General features: G+C 35.5%; 3 protein-coding genes across 3 annotated transcripts; all 3 read left to right on the top strand.

Moving 5' to 3' along the window:
* The first annotated feature begins 4,422 nt into the window (after positions 1–4,422).
* LOC128233032 (LHFPL tetraspan subfamily member 2a protein-like) lies at positions 4,423–7,007 on the top strand. Its single transcript, XM_052946888.1, has 2 exons — positions 4,423–5,194; positions 5,943–7,007. The coding sequence occupies exons 1-2, from the start codon at positions 4,825–4,827 to the stop codon at positions 6,170–6,172; spliced, it is 600 nt and encodes a 199-aa protein (XP_052802848.1). The 5' UTR covers positions 4,423–4,824; the 3' UTR covers positions 6,173–7,007.
* Positions 7,008–9,366: 2,359 nt separating this feature from the next.
* Positions 9,367–20,076, top strand: LOC128231017 (polypeptide N-acetylgalactosaminyltransferase 13-like). The gene is made up of 2 exons (XM_052943442.1): positions 9,367–10,140; positions 19,936–20,076. The coding sequence occupies exons 1-2, from the start codon at positions 9,367–9,369 to the stop codon at positions 20,074–20,076; spliced, it is 915 nt and encodes a 304-aa protein (XP_052799402.1).
* A 5,252-nt stretch (positions 20,077–25,328) lies between these two features.
* Positions 25,329–26,840, top strand: LOC128231016 (polypeptide N-acetylgalactosaminyltransferase 6-like). The gene has a single exon (XM_052943441.1). The coding sequence runs from the start codon at positions 25,329–25,331 to the stop codon at positions 26,838–26,840; it is 1,512 nt and encodes a 503-aa protein (XP_052799401.1).
* Positions 26,841–27,157: the final 317 nt, after the last annotated feature.

Below are 27,157 nucleotides of genomic sequence, written 5' to 3'. Positions count from 1 at the left end.
TGAAAACACAATCGATGAAAGATGACCCTATTATCAGTTAGAAATGACTTTGAAAGAATGTACGTGAAGTTAGCGGCCTAGCGGCCAAACGGCCTAGCGGCCCAGCGGCGTGAAGTTAGCGGCCTAGCGTCCTAGCGGCGTGAAGTAAGCCGGGCAGCCTAAAATGCTATCCTATTTCAAAGCATGTATAAATGCATTTTCTTATAAAACAAAGATATATTAACTGATTTTTTAAGCACACACTATCACTCTGAGGCGATTATCAACATTTTTTTCTCCAATAAGTCGAACAAGCAGTCAGCTTTTCAAAGCATGTGAACATGCCTCTCCTTCTAATTTTTATATATATATATATATTCTGTTTTAATGCCCAAATTATCACTTTAAGCAATTATAAACCTTTTTTCAAAACAGTCGATCGAGCACCTCAGCGGCCTAGCGGCATGAAGTTAGCGGCCTGGCGGCCTAGCGGCCTAAAATGGTTTCCTATTTCAAAGTATGTATACATGCGTTTTCTTCCACAACAATGATAAATCTACGGTTTAACAATTTTGCTAAATACAAAAAATGAAAATGCTGATATTCGCTATAATGGATTTTTTAGGCAGATTGGTCGAGTTTTGGGCGAAATGCACACATTCGCTAAAGGATGGTGATTTGTGAATGGAAACCATAAATTTGTCATATTTTTAAGAAGAAAAGGCATGTATAAATGGTTTATAATAGAAACCAATTTTGGGCCGCTAGACCGCCAGGCCGCTAACTTCACGCCTCTGGGCCGCTAGGCCGCTGAACTGCTTGATCGACTATTTTGAAAAACAAAGATAGTTGCTTAAGAGTGATAATGTGTGCATAAAACAGTAAATATAGCACTGTTTTAGAGAACAGGCATGTTTAATGCTTTGAAATAGCTGACTGCTTTATCGACGTTTTTGAAAAATGAATGTTGATAATAGCTTCAATGTGTTAATTTGGGCATAAAAACAGTTAATATGTCATTGTTTTAGGGAAAATGCATGTATTTGCATGCTTTGAAATAGGACTTAATTTTAGGCCGCTATGCCGCTAGGCCGCCAACTTCACGCCGCAAGGCCGCCAGGCCGCTAGGCCGCTAACTTCAAGCCGCTAGGCCGCTGGGCCGCTAACTTCACGCCGCTAAGCGGCTAGCTTCACGTACATGTTGAAAGTGCGCATTGTCAAGGATACATGCCCGTCAGTCTGACAATAAGGCGAGAATATATGTTACGTCATAGGACGATTCAGTTTTCTGATTGTCCCAAATGACGGAGTTGTGCTTTGTCGTAATATTTATTCCAACCTTTAGTAGGGTTTAACGTCAATTCAAACGTTTTCGCAGAAAGATCAGTTGGTTTGTTTCACATTTAAACCGATCTTACTAAATCTGTTCAGAATTTAAGTCTCTAAAAGTCTAGTTCAAAGCTTGGTTAAGTGGACACAAAAATCTAAGACCGATCTTGATGAAACTTTATCAACCACTATTGTACTAGTATGTGTTTTAATTGCTTTTTATGCGGCGAAAGTGTGCCTTTGTGCCACATAAAAAAAATCCTTTTTATGCGTTGAAAATCACCGCATAAACGAAAAAAAACGTTTGTGCGGCGATGCTGTTTTGCGTTACAACGCGTCTTATTCAACGAGTCCACAACGGTAGGGATGATATTTCAAGCTTCTCTTTGTAATGCATTGTGACGCCGCATAGCGGCATCGCCACATAAACGTGTTTTTTTTTCGTTTATGCGGTGATTTTCAAAGCATAAAAAAGGATTTTTTATGGGGCAAATCATATTAGGCCGCCAGGCCGCTAGGCCGCTAACCACAGACTTTCAACGTCATTTCAATCTAATAATAGGGTCATCATGGACTTCTTTCTTTCATTGATTGTGTTTTAATGCACTAGTCATTTGAAAACTCTAAGGGTTTATTTTCAACTTCCATTTTGGCTCAACTTGCATGCCAACTTTCCACATATTTTCTTTAAAATGACAGTAATATGCAACGACCTAATCTTAATCATCACCATATAAGCAATTTCTTCTTTATGCGTTGAGCGTCGCCGCATAAAAGTTTATGCGTTAAAAATCACCTCATAAACGAAAAAAAAAACATTCATGCGGCGATGCCGCTATGCGACGTTAGAATGCATGCGCAAAGTTTGCATTTCCGTCTGTATTTAACGTGTTTTAGGGGGGAAATATTCGTAGTTTTTTAACCTCTTCATTGTTTCGTAATTGACGTTTTTACAGTGTTGAGTCTGCACATTTCGTCTGATTATGTTAGAATTGTATCAAGAACTGGCATAATATATATATATATATATATATATTGTAAACCCCACACCGTGGACTTGTCGACACAAATGCTATTTATTTAGATGTGTTCTTTATATCAACAAGTTATCATACTGCAATATGGTTGATATTACCTGAAATATTAGTTAAATAGAATCCAACCTTAAGAACATATCTTAGGGCTAACATGTGTTAGTCTATTTCGACTGAATAAATGTACAAATTCCAAAATACATCATGACGGGAAGCGTCGTAAATATTTTATCATAAATTTGCAAACAGAACATCTGTAAAAATGATGAATTATGACATGTACATATGTTATTGGCAAATCACTCCCGTCAGCGGGGTAATGTCCAAGAAATGCTTATAGTTTATATGCTTCCTGAATTTGGGAACTACAATCGTAGCGTTTGTTACTATTTGGTAAGATCTTAACGATTTTTTGGAGAAAATATTTGTGAAAAGAGTGAGTCTCTTATATTGATACGAGGATTATATTTGGTTGGAATGTAAATTAAAGACAGAAACCTGCAAGATTTTGGACGCAACCATTAAACAATTGGCTGGAAAATACTTAAATATACATTGAAACTTATAACGTGCATGATATATCACTATACAACAGTTTCACGAGTGAGACAATCTCCTCTTTGTCTACTTGGGTGTGTATCAGTAAGCTCACACCTGGAACTTAGTGGTCGGGCTCTAGGTAACGTCTACAGATGAATACTGCTGGATAAAGATTGGATCATATGAACGATATTTTTAAAGCTATAAAACATCCAAGAAAATATAAAACATCCAAGAAAATATAAAACATGACCAACTGCTGATACTAAGATCAAACAAAAGGAGAAATCGTATAAAAATATAACTACTCTTTTTTGCGTTTATATACCGAACATTTGCACATAGGGCCAATTTGACCCCCGGTGCCAGTTACGCTCACGTGGACAAATTTGCACTTGTGATAATGTTTCGACGCGTTTATATGGAAATTGAGAAAAAAAACTTTTTAAATAAAATGCCAATGCTTTGAGTTGGAAAGTACATGAAACATAATGATTAAGCTTATAATACTAACGTTTGCTACCATTCCTGTAATTAATACTCATATTCACCTAGAGATTTTATGTAATTTCAGGAAAATAATACAGAAATCTCAGACAAAAACATGGTATTTCAAACATTTAAGTCCTTTGAATAAATAGTCTGGCGAGAAAATTTCAAAATGGTTGATAGAATAAAAAAAAGTTGTACTTAGAACCATGTTCCTTTATCTAGTGTTATATGTCAACAGTTTACCGTAAACCAAAATACCACCGGGGCAAATCAATTGTTGCCTTTATATGACATGAAATACCCACCGGGGTAAATTTATCCCACCTTTAAACTTGAGACAAAATTGCCCCCGAGGGTAAATTTACCTCTGTGTTTGTTTGCGTTTATATGTACATATTTGCCCCTTCGGTCAAATTTGACCCGATGGTAAATCTCATCATGTGAATGCAGAATATATTATTTGATACAGAAATTCACTGGTACGAGTCTAGAAAATAGCGGCAAGATTGATCGGGACATCTGAGGAAATATTTTGATATTAGTTTGCATTTTGTTTATAACCACGCGCGCGCCTTCCGTTCCCTTTGTTCTAGAATCACTCCCAGTTTATCAAATATCATATCACTAATGGAAGAAAACATGACGCAGATTATTGATATTTCATGCGTTTTAACAGACTGTAGATTTGTTTCAAGATGTGCATATCGTATTGAATATTTGACATTTGTATACATGTATGTGCTGGGTATATTAACTAAAAGTGGTATTCAATCATTGTTTTTTATTTTTGTTTTGAATTGGAATTATAACCAAAAGATTTAAAAACAGAAATGTATCAAAACATCCGATTACAGACCAATGGCTTATTTTCTTAAAGACACTAAACGATTTAGCAAATTTAAAGGAAAAACTCTGCTACATTATTTGAGCATTGCATTTCTGATATTCTGTAAAAGGTAACGTTCTTTTTCTGTTGTTTGTTTTTTCAACCTTAATTAACATACTTTCTATGTATTTCATAAATCTGAAAATCATACATCCGAGAGATTGATAATGAAGCCATAGGAAAGATATTGCTTCGCAATCGTGTTGTGAAATAGAGTGTGCTATTAGGATTATTATATTGTATTCTGCTGACATGGAATAGGTAAACAGAATTGACAAGAAGTAAAACGATCCCCTAGAAAGTGGCGACAAGACCCAAATTCCTCGGAAAGGCAAGAAGAGTGACAAATATGTCCGAACCAGTGATATACTCATATGACGGTTCAAAGATTGACTGACAAAACCAAAGGTAGATTTATAAGAGTCATCTTTATGAAAAACATCTACGATTGTATGGGTATATAAAGGAAATAAACCACTTATTATATAATAAGCATTTGGAGTTACATGTGAAATGCATATTTGTCCCGTGTAGTGCTATACGGGCGATCAGGAGGCAGTGGGGATGGGTTACGTGCAGTACATCTGGATTATGTTGTCCATCCTCGTGTCCGTCACCTGCTCCTTTTGCTTCCTGCAGCCCGAGTGGATCGTGCGACCTGGTCTCTCCAATACGTTCGGTATGTACTCGTTCTGCATGCGTGGCCGGGACGTCATGGCCGTGGGTGGTGCGGCGCGGCTATGTGGCTTCTACGGTGGGGAATTCGGATTTGGAAACATTCCTTCGATCACATGGCAGGCGGCATGTCTGCTCTATGGCGGCGGATGTCTCTTCATGTGCTTCGGCGCCCTTTGCTCCATGGCGACAATGTGTGTACGCTCAAGCATGGATATGACATTGATGTTGAGCACCAGATATCTACAGATCTCTTCGGGTATGTAAACAACAAACGGTCGAAATGTAAAGTGTTTTTTATATTATTATTTCAAAGAAGTTTGGAGAGAGTTACTTCAAACGGATCGTTTATCTGTATAAAGATTTTAGAAATTAGTATTATGTGTAAGACTTTGAAAGTGTACCACTCAGTTAGAAAATAATGTCTGATTTTTTATTCACATATGCCGATTATCTACGTCTTGGTTTGGATGGGAGCAGCGCATGGGTTAGAACAGAATTTGGCCAGGATATCTTGTAGTTTGATTAAGTAAAGACTGTTGTCTGCAAATACATGTAGTCTGCATCCAGGATAAATAGTTCCACTGTGTGAGCAAAATTACTTTTTCTTGAGATATCATCTGTCCGAAAACCTTAAACAACAAATATATATTTGTCGAATTTAAATTTACTATTCGAAAAGTGAGACTATGTATTCAGTCAGTGAGCTTTTCAAATAAGCACACACTTTACATGTACTTTATTTCAAACACTAATGTAATGCATTTGAACAGTAATGTTATGTTATGAAAATTACTGCACTCATTGTATACATGTATCGTTATTGGAATAACATTATTACAAAACCGACGATCTGGTGAAAAAGAAATAGGTTGAGTTGCACTGATTCATTATATATATGGTTGTCAATACCGCATACATGTTCCAATTATTCTTCAGAAACCAGTTTGAAAATATCGTGATATCCCGACAACGAGAAAAATGAAAAGAACATTCTGTATTTTCAGTGTTTCTGATGGTATCCGGCCTTTTAGTATACCCTCTTGGTTTTGAATCAAACTACTTCCGGTTTTACTGTGGACCAGATGCGAATAATTACAATGTTGGCGAATGCGTAGTAGGATGGACGTATGTGCTGGCAATAGTCGATTGTGCATTATCGATTTTCTGTCCCGTTCTCTCGTTTTTCAGTCAAAATGACAACTTCGATTCTGACAATTTTGACTATAAACTGTAATACTAACTAAACTAGGAAACTATTTTTTTAATTAATAGCACTGTTCACGAGTTTTGTATCCTGTTTGCTTATTTTGTTTTGTTTTTATTGATGACATTGAACATGCAGTTTCCATGACTTCGTTATTCGTTATAATTCATATACAATTTTACAATAATGATTAGTGATACTAGTATGCTGTTAATACTGTACGGACGATCCAGCCTGGATTCAGTTTTAAGACTGTGCGATTCTAATTTGATAAGCAGTGCATGTGACTAAAGTTGCATATGATATAAGAGGTATGGAGCAGACACCTTATGTTATTCTCATAGAAATGCGTCCTTGACCTTTCAGCGAATTGTACGTCTACTTAATGGGTAAAAACAGTATTTTTGATTTTACCTGGTTCCAATATGGGCATGAGCGGCGCTTTATCAGTAGAACATGAGCTCAAATGTCATCGATATCTAAATAGATAAAAGAGACAAAACCTAATCCATGCCCATATTTACCTAACGCATTAAGGCGTTTTCATTGGTTCAGTGTTCAGGAAATCCTTCCAATCACCAGGCTTGATTTGGCATATAGGAATGAATGTAAGGATATGTTGTAACGTCGTTTTGATTATTGAAATTCATTATGGGCAATGCTGTTTTCGTTATATCGGAGATTACCTGCGGGAGATCACAAAATGAAAATGACCATTTCTGAATGGAAATATATCCAAATGGTGTACTCCCTTAATTCATTGATTAGACAGAAACATAATCAAGATAACACATCCATAAAAAATCTTATAATATTTGAGAACAAAATGGTAAAGTGAAAATGTCCGTTCAAAACATCTGGTATGGAAAATTGTTCACAAGAAAACAGGCATTTTCCGACCAGTTAACAAGCTTTGCTACTGCGCATGTCGTCCAGGCTGATATATATATATATATGTATATATATATATATATATATATATATATATATATATATATATATATATATATATTCATGCTTTCCGATGAAATATGGAGTTTAATCAGTGAAATAACAACAGTGAAAATTTTCACTACAAAATAAGGAGTGAAAATATTAACTTTCAGAACTACTTTTAAGATCCATTGTAGTTAATTTACCTTGGTCAAAACAGAACACTTCACTTTGAACCAGAAAATGTTGGCCAAAAAAAAAAATATTTAAAGAAATGTTACTTAAGTTTAAATAAAGATATATTTGGAAATAAACAACTTACCGTTTATAAAAAAAAGGTTATCCCGTTTTTTAAACGTTTTTTTTATCTTGAAGCTGAATGTTCGAACATTACCTTTCATACCAAACATATTACAGACGAAAACAACTGTTCGAACATAAATAGAATGTTAAATTATCGTTCAAATGTATTTTGAACTGTTTGTCGTTGTAATACGTAATACGAACTTTCCGGAAAATTCACACAACCATTTACAGATATAGTGATTTTTTTAAGAATGAACATTAAATGTTTTCATTACTTAGTTTTAAATCATATGGTGTTGTATGTGGTAATCTGTGTCATAAAGTTGAATTTTAAATGTCTCTTCTCATCTTCGGCATAGCTGGGTGGAACAATATGGTTACTCTCCGTCCGTCCGGAATAAAACTCGATCCTGCAATATCTCAAAAAGTGTACACGCTAGGTAATGTACGCATGTTAGTTCATTGTATCGTTGACAAAACTGTGGTTGCTATGGCTAAAGAAAAAAAGGAAAGTCCGAACTCTAAAAGGATCTTGGCATAACTGAAAAAAATATTAAAGCTTCGTTCATGAAACTTCGTATGTGAAAAGGGTGAAGGTATGGTTATTAAATGGCAAGAACGATATAATAATAACAATAATTGGATTAGAAACCTCTTTCATCCTGCAATATCTAAAAAAATATACAAGCTTGGTTTATTGATGGGATGTGATACTGATCTGCTGGGCTTATTGTGTTATAGCAAAGATGAAATTACACCTATTGATATTAATCATTTTGGCACAAAATGAATGGAGTTATGACAGGTTTAGAACCGGAAGGGGGCTCTTGTACAGATGGAAATACTAAGTGACTTCTTACTGCTTGATCATCTTCACTTCATAATGAGTTTTAAATTATACTTTTGATGGATTTCAATTGATAATAAGATCTTTTAAATGCTGATATAATTTATAAGAACATAAAAGAGCCTCTCATTTATTTTTGATAATGCTTATTCCTTATGTTTATTCAAAGTTGGAATCGAAGCCGCAGAAGCAATCGAAGCCACAAACCTATTTTGTTATGTTACTTATTGGGTCGTTTCCCCACTAGTTTCACCTAGAGAAACTTCCAAAAACATGTAAAGCTAAAATGACATGGACTTACCAGACATCGAACGTTCTCTTGTTGTTATTATAAAATCATATTAGGCACTGGCGAGAACAAGCAGTTTATTCTACTAAAGTGAAAAATATTATATATTATTATAGTATTCATACACATGTACATATATCTGTCATGAAAAAAAATATTTTGAATACCTGCATATAGTCTGGTACATAGTTATACATTATTTTGTAGATAGTGTTTAGACGCAGACAATAATGACAGCGAACCATTGTTTAAACATGATATCTTTAACGTCAATTGTATTATGATATATGCGTGTACAAAACAATGCATAACGTTAACAACCATATATCATGTAAAATAATAATCAGAATATGTCAATTTATTATGTTTATTTCCTTAGATGAAAACCATCTTTCGCATTTTTAATATTAAGAATATGAAGAACCACTTATCAAATACATTTTTGGCTTTGTAACATCTGTCATCATTGTATCGTTTCCTTTTGTTCTGGCGTGAACGACAATTTTTATTCCAATCGCATCATCCATCATACAATACAAAAGCCAGATATAAGACATTGCACTCTTATGCTGCATTTGTTCCATTGGACACAGCACAAAGTCACCAAACATGCGAGGGGTTGTTCGGCATCCCACTAAAACTTTGCTTTTAAAGTTATTTGGTATTTTGTTACTGGTGTATGCATTTGTAAATATAATGTTGGTTGGATTACAAACTACGCTTGAAAGGAATTCTCGATTCATAAAGGAAAGTTTACACATACAAACTAAAAGAGTTCCAAACAATACATACCGGTATGAATCTGAAACACAACATCACACGATTCGAAAAGACAAAGGTTTGGGGGCAATGGGCGCGAAGGTTGTGGTTGGAAATCTTACGGATGACATGGAATACATAAAGAGGAGAAACGAATCACTGAAATACGGTATGAACATATTTTTAAGTGATCTGATTGGGTTCCGTCGTACACTAGCAGACAGAAGGCCTCAAACGTGCAAAGTGATTGTATATCCAGACAATCTCCCAACTGTCAGCATTATCATCATATTCCGGGATGAACCACTAAGTACATTAATGAGGACCGTGTATGGAGTATTCGACACATGTCCCAAAGAACTTCTCCAGGAAGTCATTCTTGTTGATGACGGAACTGTTGATAGACGCACTATTCTGGGAGTAAAAATCCATGTAAGGAACATGGATAAGGTGATTTTAATTCGGAACGAGAAATCTCGTGGTTTGATGATGGCCAGACAGCAGGGAATTGAGCGGGCGAGGTCAGGGCATTTCGTTGTTCTTGATAGTCACATCGAGTTCAACATCGGCTGGTTGGAGCCTATTCTTCATAGACTTGTCGAGGAACCAAAAGCCTTGCTTACATCTCATGTTGGAGTGATCGATATGGAAACGTTCGAATATCTGCTTGGAGAATGGAATACACAGTTCATGTGTTTTGAACAAATATCTGCAAAAGACCAATGGACTTACTATTCCGAAGAGTTTATTTTGAAACGCAATGGAAGTGTTGCTCCTATCGAATACTGTATGGTTCCGGGCATGATGATGGCGATGAAAAAAGACTTCTTTCTTCAACTTGGAGGCTTTGACCCAGGAATGGAAGTATGGGGTTCGGAAAATACTGAAATGTCAGTCAAGACCTGGTTATGTGGTGGCAGGGTTGAAATGGTTCCCTGCTCAAAAATTGCTCATCTGTATAGAATGACGCCATGGCAAAGGGTAGAAAAAAGAAGTACCTACTTGTTCAAAAATCTACTGAGATTTGCTTCGGTTTGGACGGACGGAATAATCCAGAAAATTATGCTTGACAATTTAAAGAGCGGTAAGCCAGAAGTTGATTATGGAGATGTAAGTGCTAGGAGGGAAATACGTGAAGTAAATGAATGCAAGAAATATGAGTATTTCGTAAACAAAATAAAAGAAATTTCACATGAAGTATATTTTCCACAAAACCCGCAGAGGTATGGACCCATTGTAAACAAAAGTAATAACAAATGCATTGACTGTGCGAATCTTCAGGATTCTAAAACACAAACTCTGATACTATATGCTTGTACAACCGGGGGAAACCAATATTTCCTTGTCTCAGAAGACGGCCGCATGAAAAATAAAGCATCTTGGATAATGGCTGACTACGCTGGGACATTGTTTATTGCTCAGAATCCAAGAAACTGGTGGAGAAATCCGGAAAACCAATGGACTCTTTTACCAAACGGAGCTATTATGCACAATGTCAGTGGAAAATGCCTTGACTATGACGAGAAAGAGCATATAACGCTGAATTTATGTGACGACAGAAGACCACAACAAATTTGGGAATGGCCTCTATTCAACACTCGATAGGGCATTTAAACGCATCTTTTTGTTTTTTGAACAAATCTAATAGAACATACACAGGTTTCTTTATTTTTAGGAGGGCAATTGTTCGGGGAAGAGCCTTATTTTTTATTGTAGTTTATTTTGTACTTAAATTCTCGTATTGGTTATGTAAAGTCATAACACAAATGTTCCAAAATATTGTTTCTACTGTATGTTAATTCATTAAAAGCTGATATGATCTCAAACTTTAGATTAAAAATAAGAAATAAAAAGAATCACTCCAATTTTATCAGATGGTGAATACTTTCACTTATAAAGATACTATATTTTAACCCTAGGCCAGGTCAATATAACATCTTTAGTCTGAGTTTGACACTCGAGACCCAGAACTTTTATTCTTAATTCCATTGTATCATTTATTGATTGCAATTTCGTAAGCTTTCATGCAATCTTAAATGCCCCTCTTAAAATGGCTACATGCTTATATTGCCATATTGAGAGGGGCATTCAAGATCATGTAAATGCCACCGAAATGAATTTCAATTGTTATATTTTCAAATTTTCTGCACATTTATTGCAATCCAGTTTCTATCCAAAGTATTAAAACACGCTATTTTTACATACAAAAAGGACAGGTACGTCACCATACCAGTGATCGAACAGCAAGGTACCACCTTTTTTAACTACATCACACAAATGCAATTAATTGAAACGCAGAAAATAGTTATTTTATATTGTCTCAAATTTTATCTTAATTTGATATTTTACTTTTTACCAAAACTCGACAAGTCATTGTGTGCTCACAAAATAAAATAAAACTTAACATAAGATTAAACGAGTAAATCCCATTCAAGTTAAATGTTGTATTTAAATATTATGCGTTACATAATTAAATTTCAAGACAGTTTAACTGTTTCTCCTTTGAAAGCTTAATATATTTCTGTTTATAATAATGAAAAATTACCTCCATTCAAACCGTATTCATGTCTTCTTGAAGCTTCACGACAGGGAGTAAATTTAAAGGCCCAGTGCCACTTAGATTTAAAAAAGTAGAGAAAAATGTTTGGGTATGCTTATAAGGTAGGTTAGTGTGCGGAGCCTAGCGCCTTGCAAACAGTACCTGAGCAGTTGCCCGATTAGACTGGAGAATCAAAGCGCTGATAGCACTGTATGAACAGAGTTTTATACGGGTTTTCACCATTATGATTTACGATCATGTGCGTATTAATAAGGTGCTGATATGTTGCACAGTGAATCTAAGAGTCCGCCTGTAAAACAACCATAGGGGCCGCCCCAGGTTTATTGAAGCATGATGGTAAATGAAAAATTAATATTTTATTGACAATAAAATTAATGTCGCTGTGTAAGAAGGCAAACAATGATGGAGAACGTAACCAATCCGAGCAGAACTCCATCATATGGTGTTACATATGAGTATATATATACTAATCAAACTTTACTCATTAGAAAGAGTTTGCCTATGTTTGCCTTGTTATTCACAAAACAACTTCGAAATTAAAACAAATTAAAAAGAAATGGTTTCTTAATTAAAATGATGAAAAATTAAATAATTGATTTCAAACAATTGTAGATATATATACATCATATAAAGTTAGCATAAAATATTTAATTTCAAAACATTTTTTCCTTCATTGTCTATATGGTCAGCAACTCTCTTCTATTTCTATATCGTCAGGTAACTCGTCAGCACTTTCGCACGTTTGCTATTCCCACGTGGGCTATCACGTGATGTTTTAAGCAGGGAAACTGTGTGATAATTGAGATCAATGAGACCATTGTTTCTTTCTAGGTCATTCCAGGTTTTAAGATGAGAATACATTTGTAATTCCTAAGCGAGGGTGGGTCTATATGTCCAGGTTACCATATGTAGCAGTTAATATTCAAACAACAAACACAGTGTTCTTCAATATCTCTATATTCAACATTATCGAATGAAGATATAATATCGGAGCGTCATGAAAATATAAATATAAACAACCATAAGATAATGAATAATAACATGTTTATAATTTAACATCGTAAACAGTCTTATATCTTATACCAGGTATAATTTAATCGTGTGTAGTGGCATATTAAATTAAATGGCTTAAGCAAATAAAACACACATATAATACAAGCGATTACAACAACAACAACACAGTACATCATAAAACAAATCATTGACATGGAACTTACTGATTTATGGAATCAAACACTCCTACTCCCTCGTACTCCCATGGTGACTTCTGTTATCCATGCATGTTATCATCAGTAACCAAACCCACATATATTAGTATATGGAAAGAGGCTAAAAGAATATCACGGAACTGCCGTTCTCGGTTTAAATACAAAATATGCTGATGTCGTAAAAATACATGACAAAACTAAATAAATGCAGCTGAATGAAAAAATGATCATTCCAATCCATTGCTAACCCAAGACAAACACAAAAGACTACAAATGCAAATCAATACTAACCATCAGAACATCAGATTCCAAGTAAAACAAAACAAAGTAAAACAAACATCTCTGTAGACTTCAAATGTGCACGACAATCAATCAAGCTTGGATTTCCCGCTTCTTCTTTACAAAGGCAAGGCAGAGAAATCTGATTAACTTACTGCATTATCTCATTACAGGATTATCTCTCTTCGACTGTAAATTCACTTGGCTTCATCATTGTGTCACGTGATTGAATGATGCGCTTTGAGTGGATAGTAATTCTTTGTTTACGTTTCGATGTTCATTCATCTTTTGGTGCAGGGATACTACTGTAATGTTATCTTTATCTAAGTTCAACAGATTAAATTATTTAAATAGACATTGCGTTATGATTACTTCTTGCTTTGTCAAATCTACCTCTATAATTTGAAACATAGCTTGCAATTGATATAGTCTGCACTTTCTCAAACTATATTTTTGGTGGTAAATCGGCTGGCGACATTTGTTACTATTAATAGGAATTTTCAGTTGTGAGTGTCGAGTTTGTGGCTACACTGAACAGGGTTGAAAACAACCCTGTTCAAAAACAGAGAAATACTGAACATTTCAATTTCACACGAAGAAAATAAAGCCAATGTTTCTAAAATAAATGTGATGCCAGCATTTTCGAACAAAAAATATCAATGTTGATTAGTGAAAAATCACAGATCAAATGTGTCTATACCAGTTGTTTTATTACCCCACTTTTTATAGTTTGATATAGCTAACTTTCATTTGAAATAGTTAATGTATTTATTGTATTTCTACAAATCTACTATGTTTTCAAAACTTGATTTGAGATCTGGGTATTGGAATGTTGAAATGGAAGAAGATAGCAAGCAGTAAACAGCTTTTTCTGTGGGAATCTTGGATTTAACTAGTGGCATATGTTGGGTTTTGGTTTGACCAACACATGTCACATGATGTGCGACATTTCAGCGTTTTTGCGAGAAAACTATAGGAGAATTTCACCTTAGAGAATGCTTAGTTTTCGTAGATGATATTCGGATTTTGTCCGGATATTTTGATGAACAAGTGAGGCGTTTGGAGGCAGTATTATCAAGGCTATCAGACAATGGATTAAACTTAAACCCCTCCAAATATGAGTTTTTCATGTCTAAAATTTCTTATTTCGGACATGCTTGTCAATAAGTTGAAAACTGCTCCTGCAGTGGTCTTTGCAGATTATTCAAAGCCATTTATCCTGCATACCGACAGTTCAGGATCTAGTTACGGTGCTGTCTTATACCAGAAACTAGATGATGTTACAGAGCCTATCATAGCCAACGCTAGTCGAAGTTTGAAGTTAACTGAGTTGCGATATCCCCCGCACAAACTTGAATAATTTCTTGCTTTGAAATGGGCTGTAACAGAAAAGTGCAATGATTATCTGTGGGGCAATACATTTGAAGTAGTGACTGATATTAATCCCTTGACATATGTCCGCGCTACAGCAAAGTTGGATGCAGCCAGTCACCGTTGGGTTGCGGATTTAGCAAATTTTACCTTTTCATTGCGTTACAGGCCAGATAAGTTAACTGGATGGAACTCCATCTCGTGATCTAGCTGAACAATAGTCGCGGCAGACTGACATAGCGTTATACTATTCTACACCAGCAATAATAGGAAGTTCTAGCTTTCCATTTGATCAGAACAACTTGTAGAGGTATTCCGCAACAGACCAACAGGAGTCCGTTAACCACCAGAACGATATGGCAGCGGGGTGTAAAAGGAAGCAAGACTCCTACAGCGTTTATATGTCTAAACTTCAGAGGAATTTGTTTAGCAGTTAATGCATTGGGTTTTCTTTGACGTTGTTATTTTTTGCTCAGTATGTACCTTTCGTACCGAATCATGTATAAAGTTTATGTATTTTGAGCGTAGGTTTCAATGTTCTATGGATTTTGTACAGTTCCAAATTTGGTTATTAGTATATGTGTACAAGAACTGATTTTCACCTAGTGTATGAAAATATTGTATATGTAAACTCCGTGTGAATACATAAATACATAGAAATTCTCGTATGAAGTTTGTCGTAAGTGTTTCGTAAGTGGGACGGAACTCCTTTATCAACGGCGGAGTCAGGCGTTTGTACAAAATGTAAATAACATTTGACCTTTTACAGTCACTAATTCTGAAAAAGCGTATTGACTGAGAACTACCATCCTTAGAAAATTCAATCGTAAATAGTTTGGCTCAGGATGTGATAAATGTTTATTGGTATATACTGTATTGGTATTATATTTGTATTGTAATGTACCCATTCACCCACCATGCTTGGCATGCAAAGAACATCCATCAACACCAGCGCGAAAAGAATGCAGTCGTTTCACCTCTATTGTGACATGGAGTTAAGGATGTCTTGTGCGGATCCCTCCAGTATTTACATCTGGTGGTATGCACATTAAGGATATTGTGGAAGTAGTAATATCAACCTATCGACTTGCATTTTATTTCAAAAAGAGTAAATATAATGGCAATGTATGCATAATAACATGAAGTAGTATTCAAATGGTTGTACATCAACAGCAAAAATGTTGGGATTGTCGAATTTAGGATATTAAAAATTATTACAGTTCCTGATTTTATGTGAGAATGTTTCACACTAGTCCTATTGAAAATGAACAACCTCTAATATTTGAATTAAACACGTCTAAATTAAAAAATGATTTCAAAATCAACTTTGCTGTAAATTCTTAATCTATAAGCCTTATGAAAATTCTTATACTGTCAGTTGCGAGAATCTAAAATAAACAGACGTTTATGTCCTCCAATATTCATTGAAAATATTTCGGAAATACGTTGAAAACCTTGTTATCACAATGGAAGAAGTTCACGGGAAGCAAATAAAAGAAGATAAAAAAGGTATCCAAAGCAAAACAAAAGTAGCCGTTATGGGCTTAGTTTCGATTTGAAGACAGTTCAATGACATCAATGATAATTATCTATAGAAGCTATTGCAAGATTTGTTATCGTAACCCAACATCACGAACATTCAAGACGGATCTATGCGAATAATGACAAAACACTTAAGTGACCTCGTTTGTTAGAAATGGCAAATATTATTTAATTATGACCAATAGGTATTGCATAATTTCGTGGAAATCTTTTCTTTTATGGATCATTTGTAGAATTTCGAATGGCAGTATGACAAAAGGTGGAGCCAATTTGCGGAGGAAATAAATCCAGAGTTTTTATGTTCAAGTATAAAATGATATGCGCCTATTTGACTGGCCTATAGTGCCTTGACCCCGACAAATCCCCGTGTGATCAAAAGGCAAAGAGGTAAAGTTACACTAGTTCCCCAAATAACGACAAATACGTAATTTTGAAGAAAAATTGCAGTGAAAGCCGATATGGCTACATGATTGTGGTTGACCCCGTTTCCCCCGTCTGGCTAGTAGCAGAGGGACTTTAATCGTCACTGATTTATTATGAAGCCGAAATGGAAAGAAACAGGGATATTGCCCCACTGCGCCTACATTTTGTAAATAAGGCTACTGTGTTTAAGACCACACTGCTGATCTTGCCGGGGCTTCACCGGCTGTCGACAATGCAATTTAGTCAAACGGCCTACCCAGGGAGTATCGAGCTATCTGATCAATGTCAATGCGCCAGTATCGAATAAGACAAATCGCGGAAACAGCAGATGTACAAATATCAATCTGACAGTGGTCATAGCATATCGCAGTGAACTTGCGGATTATGTCAAGTGAAGTAATCTTTGTATGTGATTCAATATCGTATGCTTATTTTTCATACTACTATACGATGATTTGTTGATTCATAAAAGCCATAATGTTTCCGTATCTGACTATTGTTCCAAAACGACCCAATGAGTCGATTTCGACAGGCATCAAGGCATTATAAGCGCAGATTGTATAAAGTGAAGTAATGTTTGTATTGGATTCAATATCTTATGTTTACTATTTATACTATTATACGTACTTGAAACATTGATTTGTTGGCACATAAAAGCCATCATGTATTCGCATCTGACTATTGTTCCCAACGCTCCAATGAGTCGATTCGGACAGGCATCCATACATGCACAAAGTATTAGGTTGCATTAACCGATACCCAATCTCTGCCACAGATGTCCTTTTTCTTGTACCAAGTATCTAAAGTTGTTGATTAGCTGGAAAATATTAATCCGTCTGTTTCAGAATTTGACCTTTAGAATATTAAAACTATATACCAATTGTTATTAAAACACACAATCCTTGTTTGTAAATATTTTAAAAATGCCAATTATTTATGCATTATGTAACGTCATCTCGACAACCATGTAGTTATTCTTGCTATCAATCTGTGACATGTACACCTACATCTAGCTTGCTATTATTTCGTTAAACCATGTAAACATAAGAAACGAATGCCACGAGTTATAACCAAAAGATCATTCACGTTATAAGTTAGAGTCCATGTCTGACTAATTTCTTCGCATAAAGCATACTTTGGAGCAGTGATGGACGTGGTGTAGCGGTTTGTAAACTCCAACACTGTAGCTTGCCGACAAGAAATGTGTTTGTTTCCGTAAATACTTCTTCTTTTAATTTAATACGTTACCATTCTGCGACCTGTTAGATTAACTGTAAAGTTAGGTAAATCAGTAAATCTTAGCTTTAGTATTCACTCATTCATGAACACAATGACATATTTGATTTTGTTTTCTTTTCGGAAGAAGAAAAGGCCTAGCTTTATAATGATAAAACAAAATCATCATGACGGGAAGCGTCGTCAATGTTTTTTTTCAGAGACTGGTAAGCAGACGATCTATAGAAATGATTATGAATTGTGACATGCCTGTTATCGGCAAATCTCTCCGGTCAGCGAATAATGTCCGAGAAAATGCCAATAGTTGATATGCTTCCTGGATTTGGGAACAACGACCTTGTTACGATTTGGTTAGTATAGAAATACTTAAAATATACATTAAATTTGAAATTCTAATACACATTATAAAATGAACAAGACTTATATATATATATTTGTCTATATATGTGTTGTGTATGAGTTAGTTCACATGTGGTTCTCAGAGATCAAGCTCTAGGTAACGTCCTCAGATGGACGCCGCCGGATAAGGATTGGATCATATAAACGATATTTAAGTTTACAAAACATTCCGAGTAGGTATGAAACATTATCAACTGCTGATATTGAGATCGAACAATAATAAGGCATCGTGTTAAAATATAATTGTATCCTGTCACCTGCATACAAATCCGTCCGATAACAAGGTGGCGTGTAAATTTGAATAGTAGGATAGTAGACCACGTGATGTTTATCTACAGTCAGTTGGTCGTGTGACCGCGAAAACGGACTGTTTTCTATTCTGAACTGTCAGAGGAAAAGCACAAATAATGTTTCAGTATCTTAACAGCCGACCTCAACAATCACTCGCCAATAAAGTCCCATCAATCTTCGTGATAATGACACTGTTTTGAATTGATATTGACGTATTAAAATGCAATGACTTTGACTATAAGCGTATTGAAAAAAGTTGAACTATTTTGGGGGCGTTTTAAACATGGATACCGAGTGTGCTGACGTCAACAGGAAAGAAAACAGGTATCCCCTTTATTTGTAAAGATACTTAACAAATTTAAGGTAATCTATATTGCTTAAATAAACAAAGTAACATGATAATAAAATACTAGGTGTGTGCCCTGGATGGAGGAAGTTTATCTGGCAAGGCGGAGAAATGCTCACCCGATATATTCCGCTGCCGAGCAACATGAACTTCCTCCATCCACGGCACTTACCTAGAATTCATTATATCTGAAGCAGAAATTCACTGGTACGAATCTAGAGAATCGCGTCAAGATTGAAGTGGACATCTGTGAAAATAAATTGATATATGTTTACCTTGTGTTAACAGCCTCACGCAGTCCTCCCTTCCCTTTTGTCCTAGAAACAGTCTTGCTAATCAAAAGTCATTTCGATAGAAAATCATAATGCATATGATATACGTTCATTTGGCATTTTAGCAGACTGTTGTTTTGTTAACTGGACATTTATTTGCATGAATGTGCATCTTCTAAATTTAAATCAGTGTATTTTAGCCTATATATGTAAATAAAAAGAAATCCTTTTATAACAAGGAAGTAAATTCTTGAAGCCGCTTAATTATTGAACAAATTTAAAACAAAGCAAAACAAAATCAATATGTTTCCTGATCATCTGTTAATGTAATTCGGAAGAATTCTGTCAAAATGGTTATATTTAAAGTCATAGAATCGAGAGATTGTATTGCATCACAATTGTGTTGTGAAAGATAATGTGCTAAGACGACTATAAGATTGTGTTTTGCTGACATGGAATATGTGTAACAACATACTTTATTACAAATGAAAGTTCCTCTTGAAAGGGGATGCGAGATCCATATTCATTAGAATGACAGTAAAATAAAGGAATATGTCCGAACTAGTAAAAAGTATTTATAAGACGATGCAAGTATTTACTGACAATGTCATGCGCTGAATTATAAGTGTCATGTTTTCTTGTCTCTCACAAAATATTGTTTTAATCTTTGTTAAGAGAACATCTATATGATTGTACAGGTATTAGCAATAACATATGATTTGTCTTCTGCAGTGCCCTAAGGGCGATCGTGTGACCGCGGGTATGAGTTACGTGCGGTACATCTGGACCCTGCGGTCCATCCTCGAATTCGTCGCCTGCTCATCGAGCCCTTTTCTCCAATGCGACTGTGTGTGTACGCTCAAGAATAGATAATACATAGGTGTGGTGCGCCAGATGCCTACAGATCTGTTCTGTTATGTATTAATAAAAACAAAATGGTCGAAATGTAAAGTGCTTTCTTTCTTAATTATATGTCAAAGAAGGTAAAAGTGAAGATCTATTTGAAACGGTTAGTTAATCTGTAGAAAGAATTTTAGAAAATGGTATTTTGTGTCAGACAATGAAACTGTACCCTTCAATTTGAGGATACTGTCTGAGTCTCCGACGACAGATGCCGATCATTTACGTCTGGCAGTAAAAACAGGAGTTCGTAGAGAAATGACAACTATGTTTCAAAACAACGCTCTTGGCCGAGCCTGTATTAATTTCCTGCGACATGTTCAATTTTCGCTGCCAGTCAATACCAATCTGAAAATAACGTGCATGGAAATTGACGAGCACCGGATTCACGGGGTTTGGACAACTTTCGGTTTCACTTCAGAAGCGAATATGTACAATTTCGGCGCATGTGCACTAGGATGGTCTTATGTGATGGCAATAGTTGGTTGTGCGTTGTCGATTTCCTGTCCTGTTCTCTAGCCACTACTGCGTAAGGTGTACTTGATGCTTGATACATAAATACTATCACAAATACCGTCGTTAATAGCAGTCAACATTTGGCAACCTATTTTTTTTAGCAAGTTATGCAAGTTCTAGACTATCAGCGTTTGAATTTCTTTTACATTTAACACAAAACATTCTCAATCCTATGTGGAACTAAAATCCCCGATTTTTTAAACTTGATAAGTCTCTGAAAAGAAATAAGACAACATAATCACCATCTACGCACATTTTCTATTCATTGACACTACATAGGACGACGCTAGGGGCGTTTTCAGTTGCGGCACCAATGATTGCCAGTCGTGATTTAAGACGAATAAAAGGTCGGGTGGTTGCCTCATCACGTGGGGGAGGGGGTCGGACTTGTATTTAACGTTATTTAGAAGACAAGTTCCATGGCGGTACCTTACAATCCTTGATAAACATACCTAGTTGTTTTTATAGACTAAGTATATATGCACTGTGTTGAGTATTGTGCTGTTGTTCCATGTTTCTTGTTTGTGTTTTTGCGTGGTCTATGTCTTTGGCGTTTACCCTGTGCCATCATCTTTTCGAGAATGTAAAGATGAAAACACATTGCTATCGATGGTTGCAGATACTAACACGACCTACACGGATCTATACAAACAACTCAGTTTGTTGATCTTGAAATGCGTTGAATAATTTTAATTTAAATCCGCAACATACCAGCAAGCCGTATTCCTTGGTCCAGTGCTACGGAAATTCTACTTCTCACAGGGTTTGGACGGGCAATTAGGAATGAATGTAAGGATATGGTATAGCGCGAATTTGATTACTGGAAATAACCATGGGTAATATTGGTTCGTTACATCGGTGATACATGAGAGGGACCGCAAAATATTCATAAACACTTCTGAATGAATAAAAAAAATGCCTCAATGAGATAATCGCAGTTTATTTCTTTGATGAAAAAATCATGCACTTATTTAAGATTAGTTTATTCTGTTTATCCTCCATATGTGAAAAGAGGTATAGTCTATACACATATACAGATATATGCAATACAAAACAAAGTATAGACATAGAAAAATAAAAACAAACAAGCACACAACCGTTGAGTTGCCGGGAGGGTCTCAAGTGTAACTGACCTGAGATACACTGTGTTACTGTAGCCATTCCTGCTTCTGGAAGCTGTCCCAATGTAAGCGATTTGCACCAAATATGCGAGTTCCTATATCCTGACTCGATGAAGACTGAATGTTCAGCCCTTCCGTGGTCCCATTTCTCCAAACACATCAAAGCACCGCAGTCCAATTACCCAGAAAATATTTCAACCGAGAAAATTCTGTCCAAGACAACAGGTATTTTCCAAGCAGGTAACAAACATTACAAGTGTGTTTGCATGTCGTACTTGCTAACATGTAAATATATTTAAACACAATATATAAAACGTCGTGTTCAATCAGCACGTTGTGCTTTTAGTATGAATGTTCAAAATCAAGTCAACTACGTAACGTGAAAAACAACAACATGGAATTCCCTTATTTAGTTTAAATGGTTTTGTTGTTGGGGATTTCCTGTCTCTCTCAACTAGATTGCCTCCAACGACTTGGAAGTAACGTTCGAATATTTCATGTCTGCAGTAGTTATCGGTATCATTTGAACGGTTGAAAACCTTTAAGAAACGAACCATCAATAGATTCGTCTTCAAGAGAAAGTTATTGGTGAATCCTGATGTATTTGCATGCGCTTCATTTCTGTGGATTCGTGAGTAAAACTTGTCTGGACCATCCTTTCCGGTCCTCCACCGCGTACAAGTTTTTAAAGCACGTGGTTCTCTGTCATGTCGTTAAATGTTCCTCTTCGCATTTTCGGCTACGTTTTATGGAACGCCAAATCATAATAAACTCATATATTAAAAGACTTCTTCAAATAATAAGAGATCATGCAATTAAAGCGGGTTCCAATCAAATTAATAATAGCATTTATTGAATTAGAGACCTCTACAAATCATTTGGAATGCTCTACAATTCAATTAAAAATATATCGATTTCATAAAAATACACTGTTGTGTTTCAAAGATAGCCGAATTAATGCTTTTAACAATTAAATTAAAGAGCTCATTTATAGATGAGAACTATCTTGAAATCAATTATTGATAATTACGGATTTGTTAGATTTGGAGATGGCTATAATCCGATGACTTTAAACATTATATTTTTTCAACGATTGTGAAGAAAGGTATATTAACTAATATTAATCACTCTCGTAGGCACGATGTTGCGCAAGAGTGTGGTCTTGTGTTGTGGTGGAAACCAGAGTTCCTGGAGAAAACCCACTTGTCAGGCTTGGTGACCTCTAACCAAACGCACATGCGCCAGGCCAATCTAGTTAAAAACTAGTACTATATATATATTAACACGTAATTCATTTATTATTTCATATTATTGCGTTTATGTTTCAATTAATGTCATCCTACCAAACGCTTTCCATTTCATTTTACGTATTATCACACTCTCGCAACCATGGATGTTATATCATATAAATCTACTTACTCTAGAAAACTGTGTTAGTGTACTTTCTTCATTCATTGTATATTATGCTATAAAATTGTGTATTTGTTGTATGCAATAAACTTATCGTATCCACAAAGCATTTTAATTGATTTAATTGATTTATAGAGCTCAATAATTCAATTAGTGAGAGCAGCAATATTATTGTTGTTAGCAATAATTATACAGATCGTAACGATATCTTTAAATCATATGAAGCGGTCCATAATTATTTAAAGAGGTCTCTAAAAATCTGAAGAGCGTTTATATAGATTTGGCGTTCAATATAGTTTGATTGAATCCGGAATAAAATTGGATCCTGCAATATCTCAAAAATGATACAAGTAGATTTAATGAGGAGATGTGATACTTATCTACTGGGTTTGTCCCATTAATTTACATAATATTATAGTGAGGCTTAGTTTAGGTTAAAGAGCAATAATGCGGTATGCACGTTATAACAAGCAGTTTATTCTACTTAAATGTCAAATATTATACAATGTTATAGCAATCACATACATGTACATACATATGTCATGGAAAATTTATATTGAATATCTACGTAAAGTCTGGTATATAATTATGTATTTTTTTGTAGATTATTTTTATAAGCAGAGGAATGCGACAGCAAACCATTGTTTAAACATGATATCTTTAACATCAATTTTATCACTATATGTGTATACAAAAGAATGCATAATGTGAACAACCATATATCATGTTAAATATCAACAAGAAATAAGTTGATGCATAGCATCAAGTCGGCGCAATGTAATTAGAAGATCAACGTGCATGTAGATAACCAAAAATGGTTATTATTTCAATGATAATATTTTTTTATGTTGGGTGTACATATGTTCGAAGGACATTATAGTTAATAATATTGTAACAATAGTTTAAGCCAGGAATTATAGATATTCTGCTTTTTCCAAGCTAAATCCTCCGGTTAAAACTAAATTATACCAAAAATATGCATATGTTTCTTCGGAAGAAATAGAGTCAATGGTCTAATACATAGATTTCAAAAGCATGAAATTCGCCTTTTATTTGTACCGGCATGTTATGTGAATTCCTCGCTTTATATATTGTATAAGTTTTTGTAACACATTTCACTCATATGAGTATATAGAGCGGGGATAAAATATACTATGCATTCAGAGGGAATTATCTGGAGTTCATTCATGACATTTTCAAAACAAACAATTAAGCTCAATTTTAATTTTTCAAAACTCGCCATTTTTGCTGTCGCCAAGGGAGATTACTGCGTAGGAGGTTTACAAACATAAAGGATATTGTAATAGTACCGTGTAACTTTCATCTATTTGGGCGGAAGTTGGTTATCAATCGGAACACCGCTGCCTGTATCTATCTCGAAGCTTGCCGGAGATGGCCGAGTTGTTATGATTGAATTGGTATTTAAAATCAAAATTTTCAAAATGATAAGCAGGGCTATTACAATTCAAGGTATCATTATCAATTAATGTGTAAAGTTGGTTTTATCAATTAATGTGTAAAGTTTAAAAAAATAAAATAAACTTCATATTTTATCATGCAACGTGGAAACTATTGAAAGCATTGTTCTGCAATTTATAAACTAGTCCCTTAGTTGGAATATTTCTAAAGTAATATCAAAGATAGTCGGCGAATAATCAGAATATGTTTATTTGTTTTGTTTATTTCCTAAGATGAAAACCACCTGTCGCATTTAAATATTTAGAATATAAAGAACCACATATCAAATGCATTTATTGGCTCCGTAACAGCTTTCATGATTGTATTCGTTTGCTTTTGTTCTGGCGTGAACAAACAAAACCATCACGACAATTATTAACGACAATTATTAAATCTGATCGCATCATCATCCAATTCAAAGGCCAGATATATCTCGTTGCGCTCTTTCACCGCATTTTGTTAGCAGTGGTCACAGCACAAAGCCATCCATTTTTCGAAAGGTTTTCCAAAATGATGCTTATAACAGTATTTGTTATTTTGTTACTGGTTTATGCATTTGTTAATATAATGTTTGTGGGATTACTTACACCACATGCTCGGAATTCTCGATTCATAAAGGAAAGTTTACACATACCAACTAGAATAGCTCCAAACAATACATATGGGTATCAATCTGAAACACAACATCACACGATTCGAATAGACAAAGGTCTAGGGGCAATGGGTGCGAAGGTTGTGGTCGGAAATCTTACGGAAGGCACGGAATACATAAAGAGGAGGAACGAATCACTGAAATACGGTATGAACATATTTGTAAGTGATCTGATTGGGTTCCGTCGTACACTAGCAGACAGAAGGCCTCAAACGTGCAAAATGATTGTATATCCAGACAATCTCCCAACTGTCAGCATTATCATCATATTCCGGGATGAACCACTAAGTACATTAATGAGGACCGTGTATGGAGTATTCGACACATGTCCCAAAGAACTTCTCCAGGAAGTCATTCTTGTTGATGACGGAACTGTTGATAGACGCACTATCCTGGGAGTACAAATTCATGTGAGGAACATGGATAAGGCGATTTTAATTCGGAACGAGAAATCTCGTGGTTTGATGATGGCCAGGCAGCAAGGAATCGAGCGGGCAAGGTCAGGGCATTTCATTGTCCTTGATAGTCACATCGAGTTCAACATCGGCTGGTTGGAGCCTATTCTGCATAGACTTGTCGAGGAACCAACAGCCTTGCTTACATCTCATGTTGGAGTGATCGATATGGATACGTTCGAATATGTGATTGGAGAATGGAATACACAGTTCATGTGTTTTGAACAAATATCTGCAAATGACCAATGGACTTTCTATTCCGACGAGTTTATTTTGAAACGCAATGGAAGTGTTGCTCCTATCGAATACTGTACGGTTCCGGGCATGATGATGGCGATGACAAAATACTTCTTTCTTCAGCTAGGAGGCTTTGACCCTGGAATGGAAGTATGGGGTTCGGAAAATACTGAGATATCAGTCAAGACCTGGTTATGTGGTGGCAGGGTTGAAATGGTTCCCTGCTCAAAAATTGCTCATTTGTATAGAATAACACCATGGCAAGGGGTAGAAAAAAGAAGTACCTACTTGTTCAAAAATAAACTTCGGTTTGCTTCGGTTTGGACGGACGGAATAATCCAGAAAATTATGCTTGACAATTTAAAGAGCGGTGAGCCAGAAGTTGATTATGGAGATGTAAGTGCTAGGAAACAAATACGTGAAGTAAATGAGTGCAAGAAATATAAGTATTTCGTAAACAAGATAAAAGAAATTTCACATGAAGTATATTTTCCACAGAACCCACAGAGGTATGGACCCATTGTAAACAAAAGTAATAACAAGTGCATTGATTGTGCGAATCTTCAGGATTCTAAAACACAAACTCTGATACTATATGCTTGTACAACCGGGGGAAACCAATATTTCCTTGTCTCAGAAGACGGCCGCATGAAAAATAAAGCATCTTGGATAATGGCTGACTACGCTGGGACATTGTTTATTGCTCAGAATCCTAGAAACTGGTGGAGGAATCCGGAAAACCAATGGACTCTTTTACCAAACGGAGTTATTATGCACAATGTCACTGGAAAATGCCTTGACTATGACGAGAAAGAGCACATAACGCTGAATCTGTGTGACGACAGAAGACCACAACAAATTTGGGAATGGCCTCTATTCAACACGTGATATGGCCTTTAAACGCTAGTCTTTGGTTCTCGAACAAATCTAACAATACATGCATAGGATTTCTTTATGTTCAGGAGGGCAAATTGTTAGAGGAAGAACCTATGTAGTTAAGTTGGTACTTAAATTCTTGTAATTTAAAAAAAAAAGTTATATCTTCTAAAACGTTTCTGGATATTTGTGCATGTACAGTCATAACCGAATGTTTCAAAATATCGTTTCTACGGTATGTTAATTCAGTAATAGCGGATATATTCTCCAGCTTTAGGTTAAAAAGTATTTTTTTTAAATATCTTGAAGGAGGCGGCCATTCAAACTGA

Source organism: Mya arenaria, chromosome 4, assembly GCF_026914265.1.
Source record: "Mya arenaria isolate MELC-2E11 chromosome 4, ASM2691426v1".
Taxonomy (NCBI): Eukaryota; Metazoa; Mollusca; class Bivalvia; order Myida; family Myidae; genus Mya; species Mya arenaria.
The sequence above is the reverse complement of the archived record's forward strand: the minus strand, read 5'-3'. Positions and strand labels throughout refer to the sequence as shown.

What these genes read in the sequence shown, in the direction of transcription:
- LOC128233032 (XM_052946888.1), top strand. Translation starts at nt 4,825, where the DNA reads ATGGGTTACGTGCAGTACATCTGGATTATGTTGTCCATCCTCGTGTCC. An exon ending in ATATCTACAGATCTCTTCGG is followed by an intron (nt 5,195 to 5,942) that starts GTATGTAAACAA and finishes CTGTATTTTCAG; the next exon opens with TGTTTCTGATGGTATCCGGC.
- LOC128231016 (XM_052943441.1), top strand. Translation starts at nt 25,329, where the DNA reads ATGGGTGCGAAGGTTGTGGTCGGAAATCTTACGGAAGGCACGGAATAC.
- LOC128231017 (XM_052943442.1), top strand. Translation starts at nt 9,367, where the DNA reads ATGGGCGCGAAGGTTGTGGTTGGAAATCTTACGGATGACATGGAATAC. An exon ending in GCTTTGACCCAGGAATGGAA is followed by an intron (nt 10,141 to 19,935) that starts GTATGGGGTTCG and finishes TGTCTTCTGCAG; the next exon opens with TGCCCTAAGGGCGATCGTGT.